Below are 24,133 nucleotides of genomic sequence, written 5' to 3'. Positions count from 1 at the left end.
GATGGCAGATCAAAAATTTAATCTGAGTAAATGTAACATTTTAAAGTAAAAATATGTTGATTCAAAATTTCAATGTCTACTAATCCCAAAAAAGTTGGCACAAGTAGCAATAAGTGACTAGAAAAAGGAAATTGAACATATAACAAACAGCAGGAAGACCAATTAACACTAATTAGGTCAATTGACAACATGATTGGGTATAAAAAGAGCTTCTTAGAGTGTCAGTGTCTCTGAAGCCAAGATGATAAGAGGATCACCAATTCCACCATTGTTGCGCAGAAAGATGGCGCAGCAATAGCAGAATGGTGTTCTGCTATCCCAACGTAAAATAGCAAAGACTTTTAAGTTATCATCATCAACCGTTCATAACATCATCAAGAGATTCAGAGAATCTGGAACAATCGCTGTGCGTAAGGGTCGAGGCCGTAAAACTACTGGATGCTCGGGATCTCCGGGCCCTTAAACGTCACTGCACCTCAAACAGGAATGTCAAGGAAATAACAGCCTGGGCTCAGGAATACTTCCAGAAAGCATCGTCAGTGAACACAATCCACCGGGCCATCTGCCGCTGCAGCTGAAACTCTACAGTGCAAAGAGGAAGCCATTTCTAAGCTCCACAAGCTCAGCCGTTTGCACTGGGCCAGGAGTCATTTAAACTGGAGTGAGGCAAAATGGACGACTGTTCTGTGGTCAGATGAGTCACGATTTGAAGTTCTTTATGGACACTGGGACGCCATGTCATCCGGACCAGAGAGGACAAGGATAACCCAAGTTGTTATCAACGCTCGGAAGCTGCATCACTGATGGTCTGGGGTTGCATGAGTGTTTGTGGCCTGGGCAGCTTGCATGTCTGGAAAGGCTCCATTAATGGAGAGAACTATGTTCAGGTTCTAGAACAACATATCTAGATGTCGTCGTCTCTTTCAGGGAAGACCCTGCATTTTTCAACAAGATGATGCCAGACCACATTCTGCAGCAATCACAACATCATGGCTACGTAGGAGAAGGATCCGGGTACTGAAATGTCCAGCCTGTGTTGGAGCTGAAATACCATCTAAGGAGTTGTTTTTGCAAAAGGATTCTCGGCAGTTCTCTAGTTCAAGCTGACCTAACTCCCTTCCTTCCATTTGTGTACAAAGTGCACAGATGGACTTGGAAGGAATGTGGTCTCGAGGGATAGCATTAACAAATTGGTCTGTTGGTAGTTCTGAGAAGGAGCAGATGATTAGGTCTGTTGAAATCATGAGGTCTTATGTCCTTATTTGGACTCGTATTAAAGGTCGCCCAACAAACACTGGAGGAAAGCAGCTGAGAGTCTGTTGGCAAAAACAACACCCCTTCTCCATTGGTTGAAACCTTCCAATGAACACTCGTGGAGACTTGAGAGTATAAAAACTGTTGAATTTGAGACTTGAGAGGAATTTTTGTTATGGATTTTACGTGTTGAACTGACGAAACTGATTCCGTGGGTGTAATAAATCTCCGGCTCGTCTATGGCCTAGCAGCAAGAACTACGTCTCTGTGTATTATTTCCTTACTAGTATTTTTGAGAATAGCCACCCTTCAATTCCTCAATAGTCCAGATCTTTCACCTCTAGAGAACATTTGGCGCATCATAAAGAGGAAGGTGCAACAAAGAAGGCCCAAGACGATTGAACAGTTAGAGGCCTGTATTAGACATGAATGGGAGAGCATTCCTATTTCTGAACATGAGAAACTGGTCTCCTCTGTCCCCAGACATCTGTTGAGTGTTGGAAGAAGAAGGGGAGATGCCACACAGTGGTAAAAATGGCCTTGTCCCAACTTATTGGGGATTTGTTGACACTGAAAATTTGAAACATATTTTTCCCTTAAAATGATACATTCTTTCAGTTTAAACTTTTGATCTGTGATTTGTGTTCTATTGTGAATAAAATATTAGATGTTGGCACCTCGACATCATTGCATTCAGTTTTATTCACAGTTTGTTTAGTGTCCCAACTTTTTTGGAATCCGGTTTGTTTTTGATCCAGTAAAACTGGTTTATAGAGTCCAAACCAGCAGAACCAGAACATGTTATTATGACGTGTTGTTAGAATATTTCAGTCGGGCCTTCATTGGTTCTGGTCGGGAATTAAAATGGACTTTAAGAACTAAAGTGAGACATTAGAGCTGTTAATGCAGCTGCAGTGATTTAAAGAAGCAGCTCATTTCCACAGTGACAGTAACCTGCTATTGAGAGGAACTGAGTGATTCATCATCTGGAGGATCAACAGCTGCAATAATTACACTTCACTCATTCATAAACACATGAACACATGAGGGGACACTGAACTGACTGATTTATCTAAGGATCAATAGCCCAGATTGATTATAAATTCCTGCTTCAAACCAAATGTTGACTTTTGTCTGTTTGAATTAAATCAATTTATTGTTATTTTGCCCTATTTCCATTTACTTCATTCTGACCGTATGATTATCTTATTATTTTAATCCAGGGCTGTTGTATTGATGTTTATCTCCTATTGATGGTTTATTGGTTGATTATTAGATCATGTGATGCTGCTTCATGTCTCCTTTGGTTTAAAGTTGTCTAGAAATAAAGCTGCTCTGCTATCAGCTGTCCCTCCGTCGTCCATCCAGCTCCTTCTGTCAACGTCACAACTTCCTGCTACATCTGTCACAAACTCACAGGATTCCTGCTGCTTCACCTCAAACACTGGAGATTAGAAACAACCAAGGAAAGGAGGGAATACTTTGTTTACCTCACATTTATTCACAGCTTGGAAAATATTTACATATTATTTTCAGATAATTTACTTAAATTGATGCTGCTGTATTAAAATGTAACTGTTTCTGTTGGACTGAGCTCTAATATTTCAGCTCAGATTCATTTTAAATGTCAAACTGATTCCTGATGTTTCTACATCTGTTCATCTTTACAGGTTAATAAAGTTTGTGGTTTTATCAATGATGGTTCATTGATCATTTATGATCAGAAGGTCAGAGATGTGGATGAACATCATCATTTAGTGAATTCAGCCTCAGTCTGTCTTGGACATAAAGACATTTTATCAGATTTTATATTTGATTGTTTATAGATATTGAGACATTTAATGATCCTAATATCAGAGTTTTATCAGCCTTTAGGCTCCCATCTGACCTTTGACCTTCTCTCTGCAGGTGTGGTTGCTGTCTGTGAAAGGAACGCTGTGATTGGTTGGATGTGATGGTGGGAGGAGGAAATGCTGGTGCTTTTTAAAAACAGAAACTTTAACTGGGCCAAACCATAGAAGAAGAAAGCAGACTTTACCATGAAGATCCTCAGAGTGGATCAGTAGAATATCAGCTTCTGTCTGCAGTTTAGTGGCAACACAACTTTCACATCACAAACATCAGATCCAGAATAAAACATGGTTTCTTACTCTAATCGTTGTATTCTGCATTCAGGATTCTGTAGTAAACCACAGAGCTCCTTCACTCCTGAATCTTTCAGGTCGTTCCTGCTCAGGTCCAGATCAGTCAGATGTTGTTTGGACTTCAGAGCTGAGGCCAGAGAAGAACAGCTGTTCTCTGACAAACTGCAGTAGATCAATCTGAATAAAGAATAAAAGATGTGAGCTGAAGCAACAGGATGCAGGTTAAAACTGAAATAAGAACAAAATAATAAAAATGTAGAAAATTAACTTGACTGAATGTAAAACATGATGAACTGATGTTTAATATCTGATCCAGTAAAACTGGTTATAGAGTCCAAACCAGCAGAACCAGAACATGTTATTATGACGTGTTGTTAGAATATTTCAGTCTGGCCTTCAGTGGTTCTGGTCTGGAATTAAAATGGACTTTAAATATTAAAATTATTTCATATCAGAATCAAAGTGAAGGTTGGTTTATCTCAGGTATCTGGTAGAAACCTATGACTCTGTTGATCCACCAGGTGGCGCTGCTCTGCTGGTGATCAGGTTCTCAGCTCTTTGTTCTAAAGTCAAAGTATTTACTGAACTATGGGGACAGTAAATACTTGGAGAACTTATTCTGGTTCGGTCCAGACCAGGGATCTTCACCTCCAGGCCTCGATGGCCGGCGTCCTGCAACCTTCAACCCCTGAGTCCCATCATGAGGTCAAAGTTCAGCAGGACTCTGGAGAACCTGACTGTGTCCTGAGGGACAATTCATCACTTCATTCAGGTGTTGAAGCAGAAACATCTAAAGGCTGCAGGACACCGAACCTGGAGGCCTGGATTTGAAGAGTCCTGGTCTAGAAGCTGCTATGCTGCCTTCTGGCTACCTGCATGTTGCCATGACAACAGCTCAGCCAATCACCAACAAGCAGACGTTGTGGTCCATCTACCTGGTGACATCCCAGCAGAGGATGGACAGCAGAGACAGAGGACAGCTGGAGACGAGGACCAGATGTTTGCTGCAGTGAGACACAGGCCTCCTTTACCACTGATCACATCTGATCATTATTGATCATTAGAAACATAATGGATTAACTCTGAATCAGCTCTAAAGGTTCTGATCAGTGACCTGATGAAGCGTCTCTGAGGCTCCAACTGACTGACAGACTGAAGAGACGGTTCTTCTCTGACCCGGTCCAACAGAACCACAGCTTCAGGACAAAGCTGAGCTGGAGGAACCGGCTGCTGCTGCCAGTTTTTATTCATGTTATAGTTTCTGGTTATAAAACATAACTGGTCTGGTTCTGGTTCTGGTTTTACTCTGGAGGAACTCTTCATTATTAATGTGAAGAAGAAAAGAGAAATAAATCAATCTGATCATCTGAATCTTTTCAGAACAAACTGAAACATCTCCATCATTAATTATCATCATTTGACTTATTTCACTTATTTTTGTTCATCAGTCCAAAACATTTTAAAGTGAAAAATAAAGATCAATATTCTCAAAGTCTGAAAAAGGAAAATAATTCATTTACAAAGCAAAAAGATTTTAGAAATTATATTCTGACATTTAGAGAGCAAATTGTTTTTAAAGAAAACAGAATAAGTGTGAAGATAAATAAGTATTAAAGTATCAATGAAAGATTTTATAGGATAAATAGAGAAAACAAACCTCAGACTCTTCACTTTACTGACTGAACTCTGCAGGATCTCACACACATGATTCAGTTCAGAGTCTGTAATGGTTTTATCTTTAGTTCCATCTATGTGGATCTGACTGATTTCCAGTTCAGTCAGATGTTGGTTGGACTTCAGAGCTGAAGCCACAACTTCAAATTCAGCATCTCTGAGTTTACAGCCACCAAGTCTGTGATTAGAGAAGAAATAAAGTCAGTTCTAACTAAACCAGATAATCTATATAGACACACATGATAACATTGATATCATCTGATGAACATCTGGTCTTCACATCAATTTACTGAGTTTGATCATTTCATAATTAACATCCTGGTTCTGGTCAAAGATCCATTTAATAGAGAAGCTGAGCAACAGGTTCAAATAATTAAGGCTTCATGTTCTCAGAACAACTGAAGGTTTTAGCGGCGGCCATCTTTGCTACCTGTTAGCAAACCTCCCTGTTTCTTCATGCTGAGCTCTGACTGCTGCAGCAACAATCTGGATCAGAAGCTCTTCATCACATGACTTTAAAACAGGATTTTCATTGGAAGATGAAGGAACGGATGAAACCAGTGGAGCTGATATCCTAACAGACCCAACATGGTGGAGTGGATGGTGATGATCAGAAAATAGTTTCTATTCATCCATTTTCTAGACAAACTTCAGCTTCTCTAGTTTGTCTGTGGCTCATTACAGCTGGTGTAGCTTCTGAACGTTCAATAAACGACAGAATTGGACTAATTACCTCGTTCATTTGTGAGTATAAGTCATTCACAACAAACATCAAATAGGACAAATATATTTCATTAAATATTAAACAAATCACTCATATGGTGATAATTATGTGGAATTAAATTAATTGTCTAATATTAAAATATTAGTTTGGGTCTCTGGCATCTTGCTTTGAGCTCAGAGTCTGAGAGGCTTTTCCTCCATCAAACATGATATTTATATTTGTCTCTTATTTAGTGGAAATATTGATATTGATGAGATTTTCTCCAAAATAATAATAATTTTCAACCTTTGTAGCTCCACTGTTGAAAATGAGGCTCTAACATTCATGAATGACATTGAAATAAAATATAGTCCAACATCTGGATCCTCTGGATCCTCTGGAGGAAAAAAATCCCAACTTCACAAGATTTTAACTCAACTCTTTGGTTCCTCTTATCAGTCTGTAGTTTCTCATATTAAGGTCAAAGTTCAGATCTACCATAACTGATTGATTCCTGCTGGCTTCAGGTTTACAACCAGTTTCTGATTGAGAAACCAGTAACCTCCTCCCAGTGTCAGAATCTCACTGAGGAAGAAACTGCATCAGGTTTTCTATCACTTCCATATGTCTGCTATAACTGATGCATATCTGCATATAAAATAGTGTAATTTACAGTTTCTGTGGGTGAGTGGTAGATCTCAGCCGGCTGGTGAGAGAAAAAGTTGATCCTGGTCTCCAACAGTTTGGTCAGCTGCTCTAGAGTGTTGAAGCTCATGTCTCTCCAGGTCTTTATGGACATTAACAGCTTCATAAAGGCTGCAGATGAAGAGTTGATGAGGAAAATGGTTTCAGCGCTGGAACCAGATTCTCAGAGCTTTGGGAGGATCTGACAGAAACCAGGACTCATCCAGAAATGACTTTTTATGACAGCAGACAACAATCACTAATTTATTTATTTAACCTTTATTTCACCAGGAAAATCCCACTGAGATTGAAAATCTATTTTGCAAGAGAATCCTGACCCAGACTGGCAGCAGACAGAGGTTACAGAACAATCCATTCATGTTGCTCTCATTTATAACCTCAGAGGAAACTAGTGGGCAGAAGAAAAGTTGGTTCACAAAGTTTCCAACTAGATTAAAGGGCAACAATTTTGATGCAGGAGTTTATTGTAATGGTCCAAGTTTCCATCAAACCTAAACAGGGATTTTATAAAAAAAAAAAGAGTCAAAGATCCAAAGATGTGAATTATGGGGAAGCGGCCCAATGAGTGAAAGTTAAAAATGTCTGTGATTGATTGTATGTGTGAATGAATATAATGAAGACATCTGGACCAGTTTTTTCAGTAACGCATTGCTTTTTCAAATCCAGTAATCAGACTAAAGTTACTTCTACGTGTCTTCTGGAGCGACCGCCGTTTATATGCGACAGTATCAGCAGCAACACAAACATAAACAATAGAGGGAGATGCACATTGATGGAAAATCAGGAACTATTGAGTTTCTGTCACCAAGTCTGATTATTATAAGTGACTCTGGGTTTGTTTTTTCTAAAGACGCTTGCAGTTTTCTGGTTTTGTTTCTGAACGTGAAGTTCCTCATTTGGGTTTGGAAATAAGCAGAGACACATAATAAACCACAGAATTTGTCTGACATCCAGGTAGTTTCAGTCAGAATCTCCCTGTCAATCATTTCCCAGATGATCCATCCTGCTGTGTCTTTGTTAAGGTAAAGTTAATATATTTGCTGTGAACGACATCAAGCTTTGCTCTGCAAACATTGAGACTAATATGAACAGCAATAAACATTAAAACAGCCATGAATGAACGAGTCTGTAAAGTTGTGCAACTAAACACCATTATAATCATTAATATTAAGATAAGTGTCATAAATCTGTGCAGAAGGCGATCTGAACTGTGGAGCAGCAGGAGAAGCTCTGTGCGCTGAGCTATGACAGCAAACACAGAGCCGTAACACAGAACCTGGAGGCTGGGGCAGGGAGCGTGGGGGGCCTAAAATCCTATTAGAGTTTATAGACAATACAGGAAAACACAAAGATTACTACAGTTATTTATGTTGTTGTAACCATTAAACAATCTGCCCTTCAGTTCAACCTTATAAGTGAGACACATTGTTGATGTTACCATTATAAAATAATTTAGAATAAAGTTTTGGCAAAGCTTAATGTAATTTTCACAGGTGGTGGAGCGTTGTTGTTAGCAGATGCTCAAAGTAACCAGAAAAGTTACTTTTCATGTAACTTAGTTACTTTCCACATCAGGTAATCAATAATCTGATTAAAGTTACTTTTTCAAAGTCACTATGCCATCACTGATCTGGACTCACCGAGCCTTTCTGCAGTTCCTCACAGCTGGAACCAGTCTCAGTCGGCCCGATTCTGATGTGTTGTACTTCTCCAGGTCCAACTCATCCAGAACCTCTGACATCTGCAGCATGAAGACCAGAGCTGAACACTGGATTTCTGAGAGTTTATTCCCTGATTCCAGGAGCTGTTGGATCTCCTGAAAAACTGAGAGGTCATTCATCTCCACCAGGCAGTGGAAAATGTTGATGCTTTTGTCAGGAGAGATTTCATCAGAACTCATCTTCTTCAGATTGTTGATGATTCTCTGGATGGTTTCTGGACTGTTCTCTGTACGACCCAGCAGGCCTCCTAACAGACTCTGGTTGGACTCCAGAGTGAGACCATGAAGGAAGCGAACAAACAGGTCCAGGTGGCCATTTTTACTGCTGAGGGATTTAGACATAACTCTTTTCATTAAACCCTCGAGAGATTCCTTACTACGCTCATCCAAAAATGAATTATACTTATAATAATTTTCTCTCAGGAACTTCACCATCACCCCTGTATTCCTGCTGGTGAAACAGTGGAACATGTAAACTGCAGCCAGAAACTCCTGGATGCTCAGGTGAACAAAGCAGTAAACTGGTTTCTGGAAGATCAGATTCTCTCTTTTGAAGATCTCTGTACAAACTCCTGAGTACACTGAGGCCTCTGTGACATCCAGACCACACAGCTCCAGGTCTTCTTGGTAGAACATGATGTTTCCTTTCTCCAGATGTTCAAATGCCAGCCTCCCCAGCTTCAGAAGAACTTCCCTGTCAGCCTCCTTCAGCTCTTGTGGACTTGTCTCATGTCCTCCATGGTACTTGTTCTTCTTCCTTTTTGTCTGGATCAGCAGGAAGTGTGAGTACATGTCAGTCATGGTCTTGGGCAGTTCTCCTCTCTGCTGTGAGGTCAACATGTTCTCCAGAACTGTAGCAGTGATCCAGCAGAAAACTGGGATTCCACACATGATGTGGAGGCTCCTGCAGGTCTGGATGTGGGAGATGATTCTGCTGGACAGATCTTCATCACTGAACCTCCTCCTGAAGTACTCCTCCTTCTGGGCATCGGTGAACCCTCGTACTTCTGTTGCCCTGGAAACACATGAAGGAGGGATCTGATTGGCCGCTGCAGGTCTGGTAGTTATCCAGATGAGAGCCGAGGGAAGCAGCTTCCCCTTGATGAGGTTTGTCAGCAGAACATTGACTGATGACTTATGCGTGACGTCAGAAACCTTCTGCCTGCTGTTGAAGTCCAGTGAAAGTCTGTTTTCATCCAGTCCATCAAAGATGAAGAGCAGTTTGTATTTAGCCAGCTGCTCTGCTGGGAGCTTCTGGAGTGTTGGATGGAAAACATGGAGCAGCGAGAGAAGACTGTGCTGCTGATCTCTGATCAGGTTCAGCTCCCTGAACGAAAGCAGAACCACCACACTGACATCTTGGTTCTCCAAGCCCTCGGCCCAGTCCAGAGTGAACTTCTGCACTGAGAAGGTTTTTCCAACACCAGCGACACCGTTGGTCAGAACCACTCTGATGGCTCCATGTTGGTCAGGGAAGGATTTAAAGATGTCCTGGCACCTGATTGGAGAGTCATGGAGGTTCTGGATCTTGGAAGCTCTCTCCAGCTGCTTCACCTCATGTTGGGTGTTAACCTCTTCACTCCAACCCTCTGTGATGTAGAGATCAGTGTAGATCCTGTTGAGGAGGATTCTACTTCCTGTTACATCACTTCCTGTTTCATCACTTCCTTCAGTCACACATTCACATCTCCTCCTCAGACTGATCTTATGTTCCTTTAGAACCTCCTGCAGACCAACATCTGCTGAAACAGAAGAAACAACTGCATTAAAAACATGACTGTGATTAAGTTGGAACAAAATCATCTGGTGCAGATTAGAAAGTTTTATACGGTCTCTGACGTCACATGATCTGAAGATAAATGATCGGATCCATTCTCTGAAACAGAATGTTGTTCTGTTGTCAGACAATTTATTTCTGTCTCCGTTTTGTGACCAGAATTTGTTCTGATGGGATCTGATTCTCACAAAGCAGAGCAGATAAAAAACCTTACAGAAACATGTCCATTAAATGCTTTAAGCAACATGAACTCTTCTGCATCATGTCACCATGTCCTCATTTTACTGTTTCTATCTGAGCTTCTCCCACAAACGGCAGCTGCAGAAGAGGCAGAGAAAAAGAATGTTGTTTCCTTTTCCAGCATTAATGTGGGAAATCTAGAGAAAAACATGCCAGAGAAACTGCTTGTTTATCTCATAATGTTCACATTTAAAATGGTTTTTCACCATCAGATCTCTGGATCAAATGTTTTTAAAGAAACATAGTTTGAAAATGACATGGATTTGATTTGGTCCTTTAGAGGTAAGCAACAAATTGTTAGAATTATCACATAATTTGCAAGGAAACATATAAACTGTAATCTGTGCTATATTATCAGAGTAAATAAATGTTTCTGTCTCAGACTTTTTTCTCCTCTTTGTAAAAGCAGCAGGTTGCTTTTTCCACCTTCTTGTCTCCATAAACTACAGGAGGCAAGTATGTGATAAATTCCCTCTTTGGTCACTAGGTGGCGCTGTAGGCTCAAGAATTTGAGTCAGGGGGCAACAGGTAGCAGGCAGGTGTTGAACTCAGAAGAGCAACAAGTTTTTTGAGTGCTGTGTGATTACTATTGTCGTTTCCTTTTGGAGTTACTGATTCTGTGCTATTCATCTAGTCAGAATTGAATAATGTGGTGAATTTCTATAAAGATCCTGGGACTGACTTTTACCACAATAATAGGTTAGGGTTGCCACCTTTCAGAAAATAAAATAAGGGACGCTCCCCGCGGCGCTCATCCTACTGTCATGGGGCGGGACGGCCGCTGCAGTGATAGACAATATTTTATGGTGATGTTTTTTGTTTTTAAAAAGTGATCCATAGATACTAATCATTCATACTTGGACTACTCCAAAATTGTACTCCAATCAGAGTAGCACACCTTAAACAAGTTTAAGCAAAGAGTAAAAAGTATTTGGTAAACTGTTCAAATACTGAGTAACTGATCATAACATCTAATTTAATAATCAAAATGTGTCCTCAGACAGCCAAGAGTATAAAAGTTATGTGAAAACTCTGGTACTGTAAAGAGTATTACTAAAATATTCATAGAAATAAATAGTTAGGCTTGGAGGCTGGTTCTTGACCAAATTTACCACAGGGGTCAGGATAGTCAGTGTTATTTCACGGGGACACTTAAAAAAGAATGAAACAAAAAACAGAGCAATATTTCATTATTTGATATATCAAGTGAGCCAAAGAGCCACTTGTGTCTCCAGAGATCCAGGTTGCAGATCCTGATCTAGTAGATGGAAACTATGATCCTATACAGCAGCTAAAAGTGCAGCACTATATTTTTTTATTCATTGTTAAAGTAAAATTGTGTAGATTAAAAAAAATCCACCTCTGAATATTACAAATACATTTATTTATCAAAATTACTTCTGTACCCCTGTTGGCCCCCATCTAGAACCGCCCCTGGGCTGCAGGTCTGTGTCTGACATTAATAATACATTAAATGACCACTGAACACTGAATTAATAAAAAATGTCAACATTTCTTAATAAACAAACAGAAAGCCCTAACAAACCTTTTAAAGTAAGAAATATTTATGTACCGTATTTTCTGGATTATAAGACACATGCTAAAACATACTGTCAATAAAAATAAAAGGAAACGGAAACAAAACAGTAATTTTAGTTGAACTTTATTCACGTTATTTTTTTATTCTTCTTCGACAAATCCATCCTTGTCTTCTGTATCTGAATTGATCAGCTGGGCAATTTTGCCATCAAACACGCCAGGTTCCCTCTCATCATTGTCGGAGTCGGTCTCATTGCCAGGTGGCTGTTCAGCAATGATGCCGGCAAAAGCTCGGACAACAGTTAACGCAGATACTTTAGCCCAGGCATCCACAATCCATCCACACATGGTGGCGCTGCCCCTCCATCTTAGTAAACGTGTGTTCAGTCTGACATCCATCGCTCCCACGCTGCTCGCAACTTCTTTTTGAACGCCCTGTTTACACCAATGTCCAGCGGTTGGAGTTCTTTTGTTGATCATCCCGGAATGGCGGCAAACTCTGAATCAGTTTTCTTCACTTGCTTTTTCACAGTAGCAGTGAGATGGGCGCGCATGGAGTCGCAGATGAACAGGGATGGTGATGCGTGGAAAAACCTATCTGGTTTTTACTGGAGGCCTATGCTGCAGAAATCGGATAACAATTCTCTGATTGGTTTATCGCTGCCAGCGTACGTACTGTACACTGTACATCTCTGTGTCAGGAACAGATTTTGGAATCCGGTGCACACATAAGGCACACAGGATTATAAGGCGCACTGCTGAATTTTGAGAAAATTTAAGGCTTTTAGGTGCGCCTTATAGTCCGGAAAGTACAGTATTTACTATTAATCTCTTAGTATGATTTGTTCTTTAAATGGCCATTTAGGTTTTTTTTTGGCTGATACTACTTGTCATGAAATCTGGTATGAGCATGTGAGATCTTTCCAGGTGCACGCAGAAAACGGAATAAAGGCCTGAGGAATAACAGTATACCCTGGATATGATTATAAGTAATAAGTGATTATAAAGTGATAATACACATACCAATGAAGAAATGTCTGTAATGTATGATTAAAACATGTATTCTGTACTTTTAATCAAGTGAGTGTTATAATAATGTATGCTCTGTACTCTTAATCAGTTGATTTTATTACAATATGGAAGACTGAAGGTTGTACTTTTGAATCAACAAACATTAAAAATCATAGATATTGAGGCACAAGGGAAAGAATACTCCTCACTGAGCGAAAGGTGGGGAACCAAAGGATATGAGTCATCAAACGAGTGAGCGAGAAGCAAGGGTGGGGCAAAATTAGAAACAGATGACCGGTGAGTCACATTAGTATTAAGAAAGTCCAGGACTTTCCGCAGGCAGCCCTGCCTTGCATGACATCAGGTAATGACATAATGCAATGGGCAGGCTCCATGGAGATACAGTCCTGCCTTACAAACCGCCCTGGGTTAGAAGGCATAAATACTGATGTACGGGGGAGAAATAGTGTTCTTCGTCCGCGGCGCAGAAGAGGAGCCACCAGAGGAAGCAGGCTAAAGATCAGCAGAGGACTACACCCCGGGACCGAGGGAAACTCACTCCACGACTTCACGCCGCCTAGAAGGGACGAGCTCCACCCGCCACCGACCCTAGTTCCAGATTCGACCGATTCCTCTGCCTCTACCCAACGCTCTCCAAATCACCGCAGCCAACTTGGAAAAGAGACGGAGGTCTTTTAAAGACAAAGAGTCTGCATGTTCAAAGGACAGCGTGAGTCTTCTCTCCGCTTCTCTTCAGTAAAGAGGACTTTGCTCCGGCTGGACAAAGACTCTGACCAAGGACATTTAACGATTACAGCTGCCGAGACCAAGAACCATCGGGTATGAGTTGACCAGCTTCCCCCAAAGCCTCTCTCAGTGAATTTAGAGAAACAGGTAAGGGATGAGAACAAGGATAGGATGTGATTGATCCTGGTTGATTTCATTATATTTTTGCCTCTTTTATAACTTTTGGGAATTTAACCTGTTGTCATATGCCCCTGCTAAAGCTTGCTTAATAAAATTGTAATTCTAAAATTCTAATGAGAATTGTGAACAGTGAGTTTAATTGTGTCAGTCTTAATTATTGTTGGTTCTCCTAAATACGGTAAAGGGAACATACATGATTCTAGAGACAGGGTGGCTTTGTGTTTTCCTCTGGTGAGTGTTAAAATAATGACCCTGGGACTTAAATCTAAGTCACTAAACTTAATCTAGCCGTTAACAAGTGCCGTTATTTTAGGAGAGGAGCTACCGTTAACAGGAGAGGAGCTACCGTTAACAGGAGAGGAGCTACCGTTAACAGGAGAGGAGCTACCGTTAACAGGAGAGGAGCTACCGTTAACAGGAGTGGTTGTAGGGGTTATGCAGCTGCGAGGGCTACTCAGCTGATTGCCTCTCAACTGAAAAGGGTCATAACTTCTGGATCGAAGGTAGTCAGAGCTAGGCGAGTCCTTTCCGACCCCAGTTTAAACAGATTATTCTCCACAAACTATCTCTAGGGTAAGACCCGAGTTTCTGGGGATTTTCCGGACCTGTTGGACAGAGAACTGGGCAGTAGTGAGTCCAAAGGGTTGTGAGGAGTAGGCGGGACTTACTATTGGGTAGTAACAGACATACTATACAATAAATAAGAGGATGTTTTAAAACCGGGGTGTCCAAAGTCGGTCCTGGAGGCCAGGTGTTACAGGTGTTACAGGTGTTACAGGTGTTACAGGTGTTATGCAGAGAAACGCAGGCCTGCCGAGAATTGCATCCCCTGTAGCAGGAGCGCGCATCGCTCTAAACTCTCGCATATTGATGAGAAAACGGACTGAAATATGACCAAAGAGGAAACTTTTGAAGATATTCATAACATTATCACGTTTCTTAACCATGTAAGCCCTAAAACGGTGGGTTTTATTTCACGAATTAACTAATTAACTAAATATGGATTTTACACCTTTGAGACACATGAGTCGAACGTTTTTCAGTCAGTGTCTGATGAAAATGTTCTTCACAGATGGTTGAAATCCCCGCTTTTTCTTTTATCCCCATAATAGCTTAAAGCATTACAAAACAGAGGCCAATTATGTAGAACATTTTATATCATCCTGAACTGTCTTTAGGGCTTTAGGGTCCTTTAGCTCCCACCACGACAATTTAGCTGAACTTAATATATCCTGTGTTTTATTTTGGTCATTATTGTTACAATTAATGTTGATATGTGTGTGTTAGGCGTGTCTATCAGACATTTATAGAAATATGGAACAAATTGTGACCCGTATCGGTTCAATCGGTTCATTTAACAGCCAAATACGGGACGGTTACGTATTTTAAGGGACGAGTGGTTAGCCACCTAGCATCTCATTAGTGCAGAACTAGGCTGCCTAGTTCATACATCAAAATGACCATCAGATTTAATAAAATGTTCAGTTTTAATGCAATTAGCACAAAGAGTTGAGAACAGAGTCACTTTAAAGTAAAACTATTTACAGCAGCTGGAAATACAGAGATTTAGTTGACAGGAAGATTTATAAAACCTTAAATGTCCAAATCCCAACTAAAGACGTTGAATTGGTCCAACAGACGACAGAAGAAGCTCTGATTGGACGTATTCAGTCTCACCTGGAGCACAGCTGCTCTGATTGGCTGTCAGCAGTCCAGCTCCTGTTCTGGGTCGTTTCCCACAATGGTGGCAGGAGGAGGGTCCAGATGGAGCAGACTGGTCCCAGTAGGACCTGATGCACTGTCTGCAGAACCAGTGTCCACAGCTGGTAGAGACCAGATCCACCAGAACCTCCTGACACAAAGCACAGCAGGACGGCTGCTCCTCCTCACCAACGCTGCTCCTCTTCCTCCCTCTGTGAAGACATTTCTTCATCACTGAAATAGTTCACTAACAACAGGCTGGAGCCGTCCTGGTACCAGAAGCTGAGTCAGAACAGAACATTGATGATCTCTGGTTTGAAGTGTTTCATTATATCTGGTGTATTGATGGATCTTTCTCTGGTTGTTTTTGTCCGTCTGAAATCTTTATTCTGTCTGAGTAGAAAACTGTTTCCATCAGAGGCTCAGAGACCAAAATCAGATTCTGATCTGGATTCCAGAGTAGAAACATGGATCATTATTTAATGGTGGAGCTCCAGTAAACTGGATTCAGGTCCAGTTTGCATTTATCTCAGAACTTTATAAAGAGCCTTGAACTGTGATAGAGCATTATTTAGACATGTTAGCAGAGCAACAACAAGTTATTAAATTTGTCTTATTTTTTGCTAAATCTGACTTCATGATGATTTGGACTTTGGTTCTGTTTTCATTTGTAGTTTTATTGTCCTGATTGATAGTTTATAGTTGTAGTTTAGTTACAGTCCATCTTTATTGGGTCCAGTTCCTGTTTTATTTAGACAGTCTGGTTCCTTTAATGCACTTGGTTCTGGTTTCCATCTGGTTCTGATCATTTTGCCTGTTTCTGGGATTATTTGTCACCAAAGACATTAAATACATTGATCTGTTGAGACGGATCATCCTGGAGCTCTGAGCAGAACTTAAAGAAGGAGCCGAGCGGTACCGGTACCGGTCCAGCTGCAGCCATCCTTCAGTCGAGCCGCTTTGTGAATGAACCTTATGGACATAAAGCATCTTTATTCTGTAAATGTAAACTTATAAGAATAAACGTCCTCTTTCCCACTCAGAGACTCTCTGACTGTCTTTAAATCCTGGCTGAACGATTTGCAGCTCAAACAGACATTTAGATCTCTTTATTTCATTTTTTTTATTTGAAATATTTTACTTAAAATTTACTATTATTATTTTTGTGAGGTGACATCATGTGCCCTGAAAACACATTTTCAATAAAAAATTTAATTATTATTATTATAAATACTTACACTGCTACAAACAAGGACGTTGCCATGGTTACTGCTTCACATGGTGGCAGACTTCTGGGTATTTCTACTAATTTACACTAATATGTATTTATGGAGGCGACAGGCCGACCAGCAGCTGCTTTATTTCCTATAAATTGTGATTTATAAAGTAAAGGTGAGCAGGTTTGTACGTATGGTTTTATACATCCTAATTTTTTGTGCGCTGCACTTTTCTAAATTTGTCCATGTTGGAGTGAAAACTGCTCTCTCTTTTATACATGAGGCTCCAGACCTCAGTGGAACATGGAAGCTGCTAGAGATTCATAAAGACACAAAGGAAACTATTTAGTTTTTCCTCCAGTTTGTTCTGTTCTCTCAAAGATCACAACTGAAACAAGAACTAACATAACATAATAACAGCTAAAATGATTTAAAATTATGTTTTGGTCTCTATGAATCAGTTTGTAAGCTGAGATCAAAGTTTAAATCCTGGTTGGTCTCTGCAGAGTCACATGAATAACTTAGAAACTGGTTTCTTACTCTGATGGTTCTGGTTCAGTACTGAAGTCTGGAGGTTTTCCTCTGGACCAGTCACTCTTCATAGAGGGACAGACGGATCCTGCAGGTTCTGCTCTCAGTCTGAGGTTCTGATCTCTGAAACACAAAACGTTATTCAGATCAATTACTGAGAAACTCTGACATAAAAACACTGAAGAAGATCTGGGGCCTCATGCAGAAAAGACTGCACAGTTTTGACACTAAAACTTGGAGAACAGAAAAATTTAGAAAAGTTCGGCACACAAAAAAATCGGATGCATAAAACCTGCTCACCTTTCCTTTATAAATCCTAAGTTATAGGAAATAAAGCAGCTGCTGGTCGGCCTGTCGCCTCCCTAAATACATATTAATGTAAATTAGTAGAAATACCTGGAAGTCTGCCACCATGTGAAGCAGTAACCATGGCAACGTCCTTGTTTGAAGCAGTATAAGTATTTATAATAATAATAATTATATATTTTATTTAAAATGTGCTTTAAGGGCACATAATGTCACCTCATAAAAATAAAAATACATTTTAAAGAAATAAAATATTTCAAATAAAAAAAATAAAGAGATCTAAGTTCAAATGTCTGTTTGAGCAGCAGATCGTTCAGCCAGGATTTAAAGACAGACAGAGAGTCTCTGAGTGGGAAAGTGGACGTTTATTCTGAATAGTAGAATCATGTTTATAAGTTTACATTTACAGAATAAAGATGCTTTATGTCCATAAGGCTCATTCACAAAGCGGCTCGACTGAAGGATGGCTGCAGCTGGACCGGTACCGGTACCGCTCGGCTCCTTCTTTAAGTTCTGCTCAGAGATCCAGGATGATCAGTCTGGATTAATCTAAACACTAATAAACCATCAGATCAATCTGATCTCTGATCAATCCTCCCTCTGAATCCTTCCATTGTTCTCCATCAGAACCAAAGCTCCTCAGGTAGCTGCTCACCTTGATGCAGCTACTGATGGACCTGTGATTGTCTCCACACCTGATCACCTTCAATAATCAAACCTGTTGATCATTTCTAATCAGCAGGTTGGAGTTAATCTGCTGATCCAACCTGTTTTCTTTTTTAGTGAGAATGAAATTACTCCATAGATGAGTTACATCTTTATGAGACAGAAACTGAGGAAAAGTATTATTTACGTTCTAGTGAGGTTTTCATATACTTTCACTCTTATTTTCTTTATTTTGTGTCCGTGTGTGTGTGTGTGTGTGTGTGTGTGTGTGTGTGTGTGTGTCTGTTAGCTTATTGTCTGAGGATAAATGCAGTTCAGTTTCATCGTTTACGTTTAAGCAATAAAATATTAAAATCATGAAAACCATCGAGTTTGATGCTTCTTGGTCTAAATAACTGAATGTCGTCAGATTTCAGTATTTAGTGAGTTTTGACTCTTTGTGGTTTGATATTGTCCACAGAAAAAGTTTGTTGGCTGCTGCACATTATCACGCCAGTGAAAAAATGTGTATATTTATGCAAACCTTGACGCAAAGTTAATTTTTATACATGCCGACTTTTGCATAAAATATGGGACCAGACATTTTTTGTGCGGACGCTTTATGCCTGAGGCTCCAGAACACAAACTGCTGCAGAGAAACAGAAAGTTTAAAGTTCTGGATCATCAACCTGGATCACATGGTCCCAGTGTTCCCAGTATATAGACTGGTCCCAGTGTTCCCAGTATATAGACTGGTCCCAGTGTTCCCAGTATATAGACTGGTCCCAGTGTTCCCAGTATATAGACTGGTCCCAGTGTAGTGAATGAAGGAGTGAACATTTCCTATGAAGTGGTGATGTGTTGGTCCTGAACAGATGGGCTCAGTTAAAGCAGCGGTTCTGAAACCTGTGGGGTCCAGACCTCCTTTAGACGGGCTGCCAGTCCTCCTGCTGAGAGTCGGTTCAGTCAGAGAGGCAGGAATATGTGGAAGGAATATTTTCCAGACGGACCAACAATCAGAGAGATTCAGGATCAGGTGATCCATGGAGATCATGAGGAGGATCTGATCACTCTCAGCTTCCAGCAGATCTGTTCAGGTTTCCAGCAGCGCTTAGAGAGACAAAGAGTTTCTCACTGCTGCAGGAGAAACAACAAGTCCAACTGGAAAAGAAACAACTCAGAGAGGAGGAAGAGAGGGAAATCTGTTGAGTTTAAATTGTTTTCTATTGTTTTTCATTTGTGCACATGTATTAATTAGTTTTATTTTGTAACCAGGTTGCTGTGTGTTGCAGACTTCTTCCCAGGTCCCTCTTGAAAATGAGATCTAGATCTCAACGGGTTCACCTGGTTAAATAAAGGAAATATTAAAATAAAATAAATGATTCCCATCAGAACCGGTCCGATCCTCCAACATGTTCCTGATCATTGATCCTCCTGAATAAATTCCAGCCTTGTTTAAAGAGCAGAAACATCTGATTCTGAGACAAACATGTTGGTTTAAATGACTGAGAGAAGTTTGGTGATGTTAGTGTTGATCTCTGACATGGAGAAGAACCAGGAGTCGCTTCCACTCTGACCATCCAAGGAGGATCTGATGGAGCTTCATTCAGAACCAGATGGTCAGTTAGAGACACTGAAGCTCAACCAGATCCACATGATCCTAGGATCTCTTTATTCAACATCTATATGCTCCCACTGGCTCAGGTTGTAACAAGAAATAAGATCAGCTACCATAACTATGCAGATGATACACAGCTCTATATTACGATGTCACCTGGGGCCTCATGCATAAAGCAGTGTGCACAAAAAATGTGCGGGCCCATATTTTACACACAAGTCGGCATGTATAAAAATTAACTTTGTGTCAAGGTTTGCGTAAATATATACACACAAAATTTTTCTGCGGACAATATCAAACCACAAAACATCAAAACTCACCTAAATACACTGAAGTCTGACTACATTCAGTTATTAGACCAAGAAGCATCAAATCGATGTTTTTTATGATTTTAATATTTTATTGTTTAAACGATGAAACTGAACCGCATTTATCCTCAGATGATAAGCTAACACGCACACAAAATAAATAAAATAAAAATGAAAGTATGTGAAAACCTCACTAGAATATAAATAGAACTTCTCAGTTTTTGTCTCATAAAGATGTAACTCATTGGTCTGTGAGCCGAAGCGCATGAAATGCATCTATGGGGTAATTTTATTCCCACTAAAAGAAGAAAATAGGGTTGGATCAGCAGATTAACTCAAACCTGCTGATTAAAAATAATCAACAGGTTTGATTATTTTTAAGGTGATCAAGGTGTGTCTGCAATCACACGTATATCAGTAGCTGCATCAAGGTGAGTCATATTATGGAGCTTTTGGCTCTGATGAAGAACATCATCAATGAAAGGATTCAGAGGGAGGATTGATCAGAGATCATATTGATCTGCTGCTGGGAAACGTTGATGATGGTTTATTAGTGTTTAGATTAATCCAGACTGATCATCCTGGATCTCTGAGCAGAACTTAAAGAAGGAGCCGAGCGGTACCGGTCCAGATGCAGTCATCGAGCCGCCCACTTTGTGAATGAGCCTTATGGACATAACGCATCTTTATTCTGTAAATGTAAAACTTATAAACATGATTCTACCATTTAGAATAACCATACACTTTCCCACTCAATGGACTCTCTGACTGTCTGTCTTTAAATCCCAGCTGAACACTTTGCTGTTTAGACAGGCATTTGCACAATCTCTTTTTATTTTTTATATTTTTAATTTGTATTTTTTTTCTTTAAAATGTATTTTTATTTTTGTGAGGCGACATTATGTGCCCTCAAAGGACCTTTTTTTTAAAAACATTTTATTGGCTCTAGTGGCCTTTATTTGATAGTTAGTTGACAGGAAAGCAGGTGATGAGAGAAGGGAAGACATGCGGCGAGGGTCTCCAGGCTGGGAATTTAACCTGTGACAGCCGGACTGAGGCCTCCATATGTGGGTTGTGCTTAACCCCTGCGCCACCACACCACACCCACCTCAAAGTACCTTTCAAAAAAATATATAATTACTATAATTATTATAATTATAAATACTTACACTTCTTCAAACAAGGACGTTGCCATGGTTACTGCTTCAAGTGGTGGCAGACTTCTGGGTATTTATACTAATTTACATTAATATGTATTTATGGGTGGCGACGTTGCAGACCAGCAGCTGCTCTATTTCCCGCAAATTAGGATTTATAAAGGACAGGTGTGCCGCCACGTGCGGCTTTATGCATCCCTTTTTTTGTGCGCCACATGTTTCTAAATTTTTCTGTACTCCAAGTTTTAGTTTGAAAACTGTGCAGTCTTTTCTGCATGAGGCCCCTGCTGCTGTTGTACCAACCATCTAGATCCCTCAGGTTCTGGTTCCGGTTCTGCATCCAGAACCAGAACCAAACGAGGAGAACCAGCATTCAGCTTCTAGCAACCACAAATCTGGATCAAACTTGCAGAAAACTGTAAAACAGCTGAAACACTGAGTGCCTTTAAATCTCGACTTAAAACCCACCTGGTTAGAGTTTCTTATGGAACGTAATCAGTTACTAATTTAATGATGACACTTGATTTAATGTGATGTTTAGATTGTTGATTCAATGTTGCATGACTCTGTGTTTTTGTTTGTTATGATGTAAAGAACTTTGAAATGCCTTGATGCTGAAATTTGCTATAGAAACAATATTTGATTTGATATGAACAGATCAGTTACAGCAGTTAGAAACAGCTCACCTCTCTGATGGTGGAGATCCAGGAGATTTAAAGAAAATGGGAGGACTCTTTGACCTGTCGCTCTTAAAGGACACACAGCTGGGTTCTGGTTCTGGTTCTGGTTCTGGTCTGAGTCTCTGATGGATCCTGACAGAAACATGATGATTAAAACTGAATCTGTTCAGTCTGGATGAAGCAGCAAAGAGGAGCAGCAGCAGCTTCATCACCACGTCTGTTTGGGCCTGATATAGTGAACGCTGTGTGAAAAGGGCTGTGGACAGTTAGAGATGGTGACCTCACCTCTGACCTTTGCTCTGGCTCTCATCTTCCCCACACAGAGTGGTTTTAGAGGGAGGGACTCCCTCCTCTCTGTCCTCACACTGATCCATGCTGCTGAATTCACATCAGCTCACACACACTTTCTAGCTTCACCTGCAGAGGAAACACACATCATTCATCTGCACATCAACTCTGATCATCCTTTACATCATTAGTGCTGGAAAAAGATCAGCTGCTCCTCCTCTGATTGGCTCTTCTTCTCTGCTTCATATCAGTGTCAGGTGAATGCAGTCAGACAGCAGAGAGGCAGAGGAAGCTGCCATCAGCTGCTGCACTTCTACTATCAGTCCACTAGATGGAGACATGGAGCAACATTTACATTCACTGGTTCAACCTGCACTTCTACTATCAGTCCACTAGATGGAGACATGGAGCAACATTTACATTCACTGGTTCAACCTGAACAACAGGAAGGATTTTAGTTCATTATTAATCACTTGTATCATTTGTAGTGATTGGATTATATTCTTCATCAAAGATGATATAAATAGATATTTTACTTTGAAAGGAAGCAACAAGTTATTGTTTCTTCTGACCTTGATGGTGGAGACCAGAGTTTGATTACAGGAAATAAAAACAGGAAGCAGATTTTTCAGAGAAGAAATCATAGAAACATCGTCATTTTATCACGTTGTTTGATTCCAGTTCATCAGTAATATAATACTGACTTTCAAACAGCAGAGAGATGAAACTTTGAGCTGAAATAAGCAGTGAATCTTTTCTCCAAACTTTAGAGAGCAGAAAGAAACAGGAAAGTTCCTGAAGACAAAGTTCAGTAAATAAATCAAACTTACAATTTGTTCAAATGATCAAAAGAGTTGAAGAATAACATCTGAACAGCAAATAAAGATCCAACAACCTGATCAGAGCCGCATCTTAACATTGTAATTCAAACTGAAAGTAAATGTAACGGAAGCTCATGTGATTTGTAGTTTCTTCTTTCAGAGCAGCAGAACCAGGAAGTAGAAGGTCTGCAGTGAAATCAGAGGCAGGTTGATAAAATCTTCACGAGGAAAGAGAGAAGTTCTGATGGAAATGAGGATTTTGGAGAATTATCTGTTCTCCATGCTAATTTTGTGATGTATGAGGTTAAAGAAAAGTCAGTGAGTTTAAATCATAAATTCCATTTATTAATACCAAAATACAGCTGGTCCATTTCTCATGCTACCTTCATGGCACCAAAAAGTTTTAAATCCTATTTGTTAGCCTCTATCTAATCTACTCCTTACTGTGTCAGGACCTTTAACCTTAACTTTGAGGGTGTTTCCTAACATGTCATTTCCTTTAGCTTTAGCTTTGCAATTATTAAAAGAGACAGAAGGAAAACACAGAATTATTTATTCTCAACAGGATGTACTGACTTTTGATCATCAATGAAGTGATGACTGTAAAATATGTAGCAATATTTTAGGTTATTTAGCATATCACAGAAAACATGTCAAAATACATCTAAACTATTTAAATAACTTTAAAAACACTTATCTGACTTCTAAGTAAATATTTATTTGGAAAACTACAAATTTATTCTCCAAAATAACATTTGATTTTCAAATTCAATATTTATTTTCAAACTACATATTTAATTATCTTTTTTCATGTCTAGTTGTTCAATCAGACGCTCCATCATGTTGTCATGTTTCAGTTTTTCCTCCATTCAGCAGCAGGTGGTGAACAGGTTTAATCCAGTTTAGTGTAATGTGAACAGGTTTAATCCAGTTTAGTGTAATGTGAACAGGTTTAATCCAGTTTAGTGTAATGTGAACAGGTTTAATCCAGTTTAGTGTAATGTGAACAGGTTTAATCCAGTTTAGTGTAATGTGAACAGGTTTAATCCAGTTTAGTGTAATGTGAACAGGTTTAATCCAGTTTAGTGTAATGTGAACAGGTTTAATCCAGTTTAGTGTAATGTGAACAGGTTTAATCCAGTTTAGTGTAATGTGAACAGGATAGTT

At 39.9% G+C, this 24,133-nt stretch overlaps 1 protein-coding gene across 5 annotated transcripts in view; it reads right to left on the bottom strand.

Annotated features, from left to right (window-relative positions):
• LOC145547570 (NLR family CARD domain-containing protein 3-like) overlaps positions 1-24,133 on the bottom strand; it is a 70,779-nt gene that overhangs the window by 6,938 nt on the left and 39,708 nt on the right. For 2 of the 5 annotated variants that reach the window (XM_081613061.1, XM_081613064.1), the window contains 5 exons: positions 17,153-17,266; positions 15,372-15,607; positions 8,121-9,942; positions 5,056-5,250; positions 3,405-3,575 (listed from right to left, as the gene is read on the bottom strand). In XM_081613061.1, the coding sequence (XP_081469187.1) occupies positions 3,405-3,575; positions 5,056-5,250; positions 8,121-9,942; positions 15,372-15,607; positions 17,153-17,266 (2,538 nt within the window). Of the gene's footprint in view, positions 1-3,404; positions 3,576-5,055; positions 5,251-8,120; positions 9,943-15,371; positions 15,608-17,152; positions 17,267-21,863; positions 21,990-22,142; positions 22,275-22,975; positions 23,651-24,133 lie in introns of those variants that run through there. The other 3 variants (XM_081613063.1, XM_081613062.1, XM_081613066.1) reach the window with 3 other exon arrangements.

This window comes from Poecilia reticulata, chromosome 12, assembly GCF_904066995.2.
Source record: "Poecilia reticulata chromosome 12, P_reticulata-male-v2, whole genome shotgun sequence".
Classification (NCBI taxonomy): Eukaryota; Metazoa; Chordata; class Actinopteri; order Cyprinodontiformes; family Poeciliidae; genus Poecilia; species Poecilia reticulata.
Note: the sequence above shows the minus strand (reverse complement) of the source record. Positions and strands in the feature narration are given on the sequence as shown.